General features: G+C 31.9%; 1 protein-coding gene across 1 annotated transcript; it reads left to right on the top strand.

The window, feature by feature from the left end:
- The first annotated feature begins 296 nt into the window (after positions 1 to 296).
- Positions 297 to 9,331, top strand: LOC113389183 (luciferin 4-monooxygenase-like). The gene is made up of 11 exons (XM_026626239.1): positions 297 to 408; positions 792 to 961; positions 2,661 to 2,868; positions 2,930 to 3,152; positions 4,881 to 5,009; positions 5,126 to 5,285; positions 5,383 to 5,539; positions 5,610 to 5,725; positions 7,625 to 7,852; positions 7,919 to 8,090; positions 8,996 to 9,331. Exons 2-11 carry the CDS (start codon positions 806 to 808, stop codon positions 9,154 to 9,156), a joined length of 1,710 nt encoding a protein of 569 aa, XP_026482024.1. The 5' UTR covers positions 297 to 408; positions 792 to 805; the 3' UTR covers positions 9,157 to 9,331.
- The last annotated feature ends 1,278 nt before the right edge of the window (positions 9,332 to 10,609 follow it).

Genomic DNA, 10,609 nt, shown 5'->3' with positions numbered 1-10,609 from the left:
ACTCCGTATACTTTTAAATAATAATTGAAAAGTGCAAAAATAAATACAGTTCGATATTATAGGTAAAATAGCATGTTTCTTGAATATTTTTTGTAAGTGCATTTACTTCTTACATCCCTTGTAACTTTTAAACAACACCATCAATACAAAATTATTTTATACAAAAATGTTGCCAAACCCTGCCTCTAACTAATTACTATCTCATCTATCAATTATTATATCTACAATACAGCAAAAAAAAATTACATAATTATCATTATAAAAGTGTTTTCTCAATGCCAAATGCTCTTAATGCCCGAAGTTCGGTCAGAGTGTCCGGTGCGTTGTGGATAAAATTTAATAAATTTATTAAAAAATAATTAATAAATTAGTGTTTTTTTATTTTTAGTATTTACAGTATACATCAAGGTATTAGTTTTTGTTTTTTGTTTGGTTGAATTTGGTGTTGTAGTTTAGTTTTTAGTGATCAAAGTCTTAAAAAAGGTTTAATTTAAGTGTGCTATTTGTTAGTGATTTTGTATGTGAAATTATTTTATTAATAAAATACATAGAACAAATTTAACAGCTTATAAATAATTCATAAATAATATAAATTAAATACAACTTTAATACAAAAATAATAATTTAAGTATTCAATTACAAAAAAAAATAATTCAAATTTAATAAATTATATCAAAATATATGCTTATTTATTGCGTAGTATTTTTTACAAATTTATCTTATTAATCCTTAAAAAAATTATTAAATTATTTATACATATGTTGAAATTAACAATAACAATTATCATTTAGCATAATTTTCAAAAATGGTTCAAGAAACCGAATGCAAATTAAACGGATCCTCAAACCCCGAGGAAACTAATGTGATTCACGGTCCTGCCGCGCCTGCCAACGAAGGTTTGAGGGGCTTTGGAGAGGAAATTTACGACAGAATAGTTTTACATGGCGACAGAGTATCCATGGTAAATATTAAAACATATATAAAATAAATATATTGGGCACAATTGTGTATAAACTCTGGGAACAATAGAAACTTGGGTGGTGTGGTACTGGATGTTTTTAGTATATTTTTTGGCTATAACTTCTGTAATAATTATAGCTAGTGAATGGTTTTTGTACTGGTGTATAGATAACTGAATTGTGTACAAATTTTGCTAAAACAGTTTTGTTGTACAAATACTTCTAGTTAAACAAAATCGTGTTGAAATACTGGACGTGCAAACCCAAACCTGGTGCAGGCATGGACCTGGTTTACACTTTGACTTACATAACTCCTAAAATATTTAATGCACAGTAAAATTTTATGAGACAAAAATAATGTACGATAAACAAGCTATAAACTACCCTTACATAATTTTATTCCAAAACTACATTTTATGCAACTAAATTAACTTATCCTCAAAACCGTTGCATCACCAACATAATTAGCGGTTCTGAGGTGCTTGCTAACAAAAGTTTGAGGGGCTTTGGAAAAGGAATTTTTGGCAAAATAGAGTTATATAGTGATGGTGTATTTATAGTAAAAATGAAATAGATAAATAGTATGAATGTGAATGCCACAGTTGTAGACAGGCTCAGAAAAACCCAAACACTTGAGTTGTATTGTACCAGATGCTTTTGTATATTTTTTGGCCATAACTTCTGTAATAAATATAGTTAGTGAATAATTTTATGCAGGTGTTTAGGCAACTAATTTGTGTATTAATATTGCTAAAATAGTTTTGTTCTACATACACTTTTTATTCCAAAAAATTGTGTTGAAGTACAGCGTAAGCAAACCCAGACCGTGTGCACGCGGTTCAATCGCACCTGATAACAAAAGTTTGAGAAGCTTTGGAAAAGAGTTTTGTAACATAATAATTTTATATGGCGCTGAGTATCTTTAGTAATAATATGGAAAATAAGTAAATTGTATTTAATAGCTAGAAATTCATAAAAACTCTGGGACAGTCAGAAGCTTGGGTAATCTTGTACCGGATGGTTTTTGTATATTTTTGCCAATAACTTCTGTAATAAATATATCTAGTGAATAATTTTTATGCAGGTGTTTAGGCAACTAATTTTTGTACGAATGTTGCTAAAACATTTTTGTTCTACATACATTTGTTTTTTTATAAAATCGTGCTAACATACAGCGTAAGCAAACCCAGACCGTGTGCAAGCGGTTCAGTCGCACCTGATAACAAAAGTTTGAGAAGCTTTGGAGATAGGTTTTATAACATAATAATTTTATATGGTGCTGAGTATCTCTGGTTATAATATAAAAAATAAATAAATTGAATATAATAGCTACAAATTCGTAAAAACTCTGGGATAGTCAGAAACTTGGGTAGTATTGTACCTGAGGTTTTGGTATATTTTTTGGTCGTAACTTCTATAATTATTGTTGTTTATGGAAAAATCTAAAGTAGTTGTATGGACAACTAATTTTGCCATATATGTCTCTAAGATACTTTTGTTTTACATACATCTGTTATACCATAAAATCGTGCTCCAGCAAACCCAGACAGTGTACACGCCTGGACTTATATCCACTCCGAGGCACATAACTCCTAAACCAATGCACATACAACAAAACAACTTTAGACAAAAATACAGCCAAATAAATCATCTACAAACTTTTCTAACACAACTTTATTCTATCTTGTACTATTTTCTTAGATCGACGGAGACACAGATCGCTCCACCACCTTCGACGCCCTTCGGGCGCGCAGTGCAGCAATCGCTCTAGCCCTAAGGGCTCGTGGAGTGACCAACAAAGACGTCATAACTTTAGTAGAACTGACCACAGAAGACTCATTTGCCATTGTTTTGGGGATAATATTCTCAGGAGCCACTTTAGGGATGTTGGATGGAGCTTGGACAGTCCGTAAGTAGAAACTACTCTCTAAAAAAAAAGCCACAAAATCACCAGTATTTTTTGATTTTAGCAAACACTGCCAGTACCCTACTACCTTTATATAAACCAAGGGTTCTGTTCACACATGTCCAGTGCCTGGATAAGGTCAGGAAGGTTCTGAAGGACTTTCCAGAACAATTGGGACAAACCGAGTTGGTGGTTTATGGTTACGAAAATGCAGATGAGTGCCAAGGTGCTGTCACAATTGATAAATTTGTTGCTGAGTATGATGAAAATGATGTCCAAAATTTCAAGTAAGGAAAAAAAAATATTTATATATATTAGGGTAGTCCTTAGTATGGACATTTTCGAAATTTCTTGCTCCCAAAATGGTTCCAAATGGTTCCAAATTGATAAAAGACAATTCTCTGAAAGTTTTAGCTCTTAATATTGTCTTTTAGATAGAGCGCTATTTCCATACAAAGTTTGATTGAATTATCAATTTGAAACCATGCCCATATTATATATAGGACCACCCTATTATATATAATTATTATATTTCTAGATTTTCCAAGAACTTTGTCGTCTCTCATTATTTCTACTTAAATTCAATAAGAAAGATCATTATGAAATATGAAATTTTATATACAGAGAAAAGCTTCTTCAAATATTTACAGGAGTTGTAGCAATTAAATGAATTTCCTTTCTCGTTTTCTTGTTTACTCTATTTTATTTATTATTTCACAAACAAACGCAGAAAATATTTTCTAAGGATTCTTGAGAAAACACGTGTATGAAATTAACAAATGCAAATTACCTATTTAAATAATAAACTAGTGGTGTATGACATCGTGCCTTAAGGCAAATTGCTTGAACCTCCCGTACCGTAATGAAATATTCGAGAAATTTTAAACGTTTTCAATTATATTATCACAAATACTGCAACTTTCATTATTTTTTCATTATTAAATCATAAATCAATTTATCTCCAGAACATTAACAATTGTCATTTCATTTCGAATTCAATTTAAAAAAAAAAGTTCCCTAATTTACACAAAAGTTGAAAAAGTGCTCCCGTAAAGTCACAATCTAAACGCATTTGCAAATAATTCCGTGCGACATTTTCACTTATACTGTGCCTAGCTTGGCGGCGTTTTCACATTTTTCAATAGTTTTCACAAAAAATTGGGAAAGTGCTCCAGTGTACATAAACAGTCTAAACGCACTTGGGTAAACATTTGTACCAGAGTGGCGCTTAGACTGTGCTTAGCCTGGGTGATTTTTTGAATTTTTAATCCAAAATTACAAAAATATTTTTTGAAAAAAAAAATTAGAAACAATTTTTTTTCCGAAAGCTTGTTGAAACAAGCAAAAAGTTCTTTTGCATCATTTAAATCGGACGCTTAGTTCACTCAAAAACTGCCATTTTTTGCACGTTTAGCTCTGTATCTCCGAAACCGCTGGACCTGTCTTTGCCGAAAACTAGTAACCACTTCTCCCAATCATTACAAATTGGATGTTTTTTAAATCATTCAAATCCGATACTCCGTTCTCTCTAAAACTCGATTTCTATTTTCTGCACTCTTTGCTCCGTATCTCCGTAACGGCTGGGCCTGCCTTTGCCAAAAACTAGTCAGCACATCTTCCTATCAATAGGGATCGAATGTTTTTTGAACTATTCAAATCGGTTGATCCGTGCGCCCGAAAACGTGGACGACAAAATGCTGACATACAAAATACATACACATCCATTTTTTTCTGGGGTAAGCCAGCAGAATGTTCAGAAACCTTCAAAACGTCGAGAAATGCAAAAATTTTCCTTTTCGATTTTCGGCCCATACTATAACTACCCTACGGGAAGTTAATAAATTAAATTGCAAATCAAATAAATAAATCTATGTAAAAGTAGCAAAAGCATTGAATAGTAGAATGTTATTACTTTGAACTAAAACAATTTACTATTACCAATTTTTTAATCTCTTGACTCAGGTTTTCGGTATTGATTTTAGCAAGTTTTTTAATTATTTTTTTTATTTTTTTAGGCCAGCAAAAGTAGAAGACACATCCAAAACTCCTCTCCTGATTTTGTGCACCAGTGGAAGTACAGGAGTTCCCAAAGGAGTTGTCCACAATCACAAAAACATCAATGATGTCATCTTGGCAGCAGGAGCGTAAGTAGATTTTTAATTTTAGATACAAATGTCTTCCAAAAATATACTCAATTTTGAGTGCATTTCATGCACCAATCTTTATGCTACCTTTTTGGTAATTTTGGATTTTTTTCTAGGCTGTTTCCCCAAGCTCTGTCCTTGTTCACAAACGCACCATGCTACTGGACTTCAGGCATCTACATGTTTCTCATATCTTTGTACGCAGGCAATAAAAAAATTTACACCAAAAAACCATTCAGCGAACTCAACGTACTTGGGCTTGTCCAAAAATACCAGGTAAGTCTCTAAAAAACCTTTAGGTTTTGGCACAAAATTGTAAAATTATCTCTGTCTGGCAAAAAACTTTGGTTACCAATTTGCTGTTTTTTCCTAGATCAACGCCCTATTTTTATCAAGTTTTCAAGTTTCACTTATAAATCAGCACGAGAAGACACCATCCTATGATTTGTCTTCGGTTTATATAGTTTTATGTGGAGGTTCAAGACTTTCAGATGGCCAAATTGCAAAGTTGCAGTCCAGGTTGCCAAGAGGTAATAAAATAAATATGAGTGATTTTACTTGTTTTAGATAATTTTTTTTTACTATTTTTTTATTTTTTAGGGGTTGTCCTGTTGGGTTATGGAATGACAGAAATGTGTGCTGGTGTTGGTCTGAATCCAAGGGACGAGCCCAAAGCTGGTTCAGTTGGAAAATTGGGTTCAGGATTGTCTCTCAAGGTAAATGTTAAATAAATGTTTGAAATTCCATAATTTCTCTAAATCCAAATCTTATCCATGAATCCAAAATCTACGAACTTACAAGTGATAAAAAAATCAGAAGAAAGCTGCATTCCAAAATCAAAGAACTAATAATCCAAATATCAAGAAACCAAAAATTTATAGCTCAATAATTTACGAATTCTTAATAGTTTACAAAACCTAAACTCAATAATCCAAGAAGCCAATGCTCAAGGATACACAAATGTAAAATTCAGTAATAAACAATTTTAAAAATTCAGAAATTAAGATGTCCAAAGAATGAAACTCCAGAGAACAATTAATCAAGAAACCACAAATTCAAAGACCAAAAATATTCAAAAATCCAAGACCCAAAAATTCAGAAGTCCAAAAATAAAAAATCCAGAAATATAACGATCAAAAATCCAGATATTTCAAACCCAGAAATGCAAGGAATAAGAATTCATAAATCCAGATCTCAAGAATCTTAAATAATACAAAATCTTAATATTTAAAGTGCAGAATTTTAAAGAATAAAAATACAGAAATCTAAAAATTTATAATCTAGAAGTTCAGAAACCAAGAATCAAAACACAACTATCAAAACACAAATATCAAAATGTAACAATCCAATAATCCAATTACCCAGAACACAACTAGAATGTTAAAACTTCAAAACCCCATAAATCTAAAACTCAACAATGCAGGAATTTAACAACACTCTTGATTCGAAAATCATAGAATTTAGAAATCTCAAACCAAATAATCCGGAAATCCAAAATAAAAATCCTCAAGTTCTAAACTAAATGAATCCAAATCACCAAAACTCAAAATATCTCAAATCCAAATCAGAAGATAAAGTTTTAAAATCCAGAAATCTAAAGTTTTAAAATCCAGAAATTTCAAGTCATAAATCCAGAAACCTCAAGTTTTAGAATCCAGAAATGTCAAGTATTAAAATCTAGAAATCCCGAGATAAAAAATCTAGAAATCCCGAGATAAAAAATCTAGAAATCCCGAGATAAAAAATCCAGAAATCTCGAGATAAAAAATCCAGAAATCCCGAGAATAAAAATCTAAAAATCCCTAGATCAAAAATTCAGTAATCTAAAGTTTCAAAATCCAGAAATCCCGAGATTAAAAATCCAAAAATCCCTAGATTAAAAATCCAAAAATCCCGAGATTAAAAATCCAAAAATCCCGAGATTAAAAATCCAAAAATCCCGAGATTAAAAATTTAGTAATCTAAAGTTTCAAAATCCAGAAATCTAGAGTTTTAAAATCCAGAATTCTAGAGTTTCAAAATCCAGAAATCTCAAGGTCAAAAGTCCCAGAATCAAAAAGTCCCAGAATCCAAAAAGTCCCAGAATCCAAAAAGTCCCAGAATCCAAAAAGTCCCAGAATCCAAAAAGTCCCAGAATCGAAAAATCCCAGAATCGAAAAATCCCAGAATCGAAAAATCCCAGAATCGAAAAATCCCAGAATCGAAAAATCCCAGAATCGAAAAATCCCAGAATCGAAAAATCCCAGAATCAAAAAATCATAGAATCCAAATAATCCTAAAATCCAAATAATCTTAAAATCCAAATAATCCTAAAATCCAAATAATACTAAAATCCAAATAATACTAAAATCTAAATAATCCTGAAATCCAAATAATCCTGAAATCCAAATAATCCGAATAATCTTGGAATCCAAATATTCCTAAAATCCAAATAATTCTAGAATCCCCAAATCCCAGAATGCAAAAATCCCAGAATCCAAGAATTCCAAAATCCAAAAATCCTCGAAACCAAAAAATCGCTAAGCCAGAATAACTTAAAATCCAAAAAAAACAACAATCCAAAACTCGCACACCTTAAACCACATTTTAACTTACTAAGCCACTATTTTCCCCAGGTTCTGGATTTAGAAACGGGCCAACCCTTGGGCCCAAATCAAACAGGCGAGATATACATGCGTGGGCCAGTAATGTTGGGCTACTATTCCAATCAGGCGGCCACTGACGAAATCATAGACCCAAAAACCAGATGGCTCCGAACCGGAGACATTGGCCATTACGACGAAGAAGGATACATCTTTGTTACTGATCGGCTGAAGGAGATCGCCAAATATAAAGGACTCTACGTAAGGGCCAGAATATTGTAATAATAGATCACAGTTTTTATTTAAATTATCTTTTATCTTTTTTAGATAAATCCAAGTGACATCGAAGAGATCCTTTTGGAGCACCAAAGTGTAAAATCGGCCTGTGTAATAACTGTCCCTCATGATGAGACTTGCGATTTGGTTGTGGCCTTTGCAGAACTTAGGACTGGCCAGGAGAGCAAAATCCAGGCCGGAGATTTGGAAAAATACGTCAACGGTAAGAAAAAATAACTCAGGAATCCAGAAACTCAATCAGGATTTCAAAAATTAACTCAGAATTTCAAAAATTAACTCAGAATTTCAAAAAATAACTCAGAATTTCAAAAATTAACTTTGAATTTCCAAAAATTAACTCAGGGTTCCAAAAATTAACTTAGAATTTCCAAAAATTAACTCAGGTTTTCAAAAATTAACTTAGAATCTCAAAAATTAACTTAGAATCTCAAAAATTAACTTAGAATCTCAAAAATCAACTTAGAATTTCAAAAATCAACTTAGAATTTCAAAAATTAACTCAGCGTTCCAAAAATTAACTCAGCGTTCCAAAAATTAACTCAGCGTTCTAAAAATTAACTCAGCGTTCCAAAAATTAACTCAGCGTTCCAAAAATTAACTCAGCGTTCCAAAAATTAACTCAGCGTTCCAAAAATTAACTCAGCGTTCCAAAAATTAACTCAGCGTTCCAAAAATTAACTCAGCGTTCCAAAAATTAACTCAGCGTTCCAAAAATTAACTCAGCGTTCCAAAAATTAACTCAGAATTTCAAAAATTAACGCAGAGTCCCAAAAATTAACGCAGAGTCCCAAAAATTAACTCAGGGTCCCAAAAATTAACTCAGGGTCCCAAAAATTAACTCAGGGTCCCAAAAATTAACTCAGGGTCCCAAAAATTAACTCAGGGTCCCAAAAATTAACTCAGGGTCCCAAAAATTAACTCAGGGTCCCAAAAATTAACTCAGGGTTCCAAAAATTAACTCAGGGTTCCAAAAATTAACTCAGGGTTCCAAAAATTAACTCAGGGTTCCAAAAATTAACTCAGGGTTCCAAAAATTAACTCAGGGTTCCAAAGATTAGTAAAAATTCCAAAACTATGAGATATTTTATAAATTTAATTTATTTTTAGATAAAGTCGAAGATTACCAAAAACTCCGGGGCGGACTTTATTTATTAGATAAAATTCCGGCCCTTACACATGGAAAAGTGGCCCGTCCTGCAGTCAAACAAATCGCTGCAGGAATGAAGGACAAAATAGTGGAGCATTTTAAAAAGAATTACGGAAAATAAAAATAATATTATAAAGATACAGTATTTTCATTAGGCTAATTGTTAAATAGGTAATAAATTTATGCTAAGCTAAAAAAAAATATTTAACTAGTTATAAAGTTATTTAACCCCTTCGCTTACAAAGACGCCTCAGAGGCGTCCAAAGATTATCGGCCCAAACACAAATATGACGCCTCAGAGGCGTCGCAAGGTATTAGGCCCAAACACAAATATGACGCCTCAGAGTCGTCGCAAGGTTATCGGTCCAAACACGAATAGGACGCCTTAGAGTCGTCGCAAGTCTACCGGACGAAACATAAATAATACATTTCCGAAACTTGGTGAAGCATATACATACATGGTTTGTAAGAAGTTTTAAAAAAAATACACACTATAATGTCTTCAAGAAAAAATTAGTGATGAATTACATAGCAGTGATGACTTTGCTACCAGTAGTACTGACAGTGGTAGCGACATACTTTTCGCACAAATATATAAATTTATAATAATATGTATAAATTTATATATTTGTAATAATCAATTTTCAGTTTTATTTAAGAATAAATGTAATTATTTATCAAACATCTTGTGAAGTTAATTGTACCGAGCACGTGTATATACAAACTACAGGAATTTTATGATTTGTACAGTTTCGAACGCCGAGCCAAGTTGTTTATGCCACTGCGTGCGGCCGACCTTAGTGTCGTTTTTGGCCCGTAAATTTGGATACTAGCTGGTAAGCGAAGGGGTTAATTAGTAATGTGACAAAATGGATGTTTACGTATATCATTTTGCAACTGTTGATTTTTTTTTTTAATTTTAAATTTGATTTTATTTATGAAAATCAAAAACTTTTCTTGTAAGTCTGTTATGTACAAATAGGTGATCTCAAACAAGATTTGTAATAAAAAATTGTATTTTAACTATCCACGAAAATATTCAAAATGCAAATTTTATATAGTTAAAATTAATATATTATTATATTTTAAAATGAGCTTTATTTAACAACAACTAAAAAATGCACGAATTGATAATCCATAAACACATGAATCCATATAATTCCACAAAGACATGAATGAATCCACGTACTCATGATCAAATTCACAAATGCAATAACCAATGCGGAAATTTATAAACCCATGTATTATACCTTTGCACAAACTGAAAGTTTGTTAAAGAATCTAAAAGTTTGCTCAGGAATTCAAAAGTTTGCTCAGGAATTCAAAAGTTTGCTCAAGAGTTCAAAAGTTTGCTCAAGAGTTCAAAAGTTTGCTCAAGAGTTCAAAAGTTTGCTCAAGAGTTCAAAAGTTTGCTCAAGAGTTCAAAAGTTTGCTCAAGAGTTCAAAAGTTTGCTCAAGAGTTCAAAAATTAGCTCAAGAATTTCAAAATTAGCTCAGAGATTTCAAAAATTAGCTCAGGGATTCGAAAAATTAGCTCGAGGATTCGAAAAATTAGCTCAGGGATTCGAAAAATT

The sequence above is a fragment of the Ctenocephalides felis genome, unplaced genomic scaffold (assembly GCF_003426905.1).
Source record: "Ctenocephalides felis isolate EL2017-DRISC unplaced genomic scaffold, ASM342690v1 CF-g0.4_SCAFFOLD_03573, whole genome shotgun sequence".
NCBI classification, from domain to species: domain Eukaryota; kingdom Metazoa; phylum Arthropoda; class Insecta; order Siphonaptera; family Pulicidae; genus Ctenocephalides; species Ctenocephalides felis.
This window is presented reverse-complemented; position numbering and strand designations above follow the sequence as displayed.

Coding starts and splice junctions, on each gene's coding strand:
- LOC113389183 (XM_026626239.1), top strand. CDS start 806: ATGGTTCAAGAAACCGAATGCAAATTAAACGGATCCTCAAACCCCGAG. Junction 962..2,660: donor ATGGCGACAGAGTATCCATG/GTAAATATTAAA, acceptor CTATTTTCTTAG/ATCGACGGAGACACAGATCG. Junction 5,286..5,382: donor GGCTTGTCCAAAAATACCAG/GTAAGTCTCTAA, acceptor GTTTTTTCCTAG/ATCAACGCCCTATTTTTATC.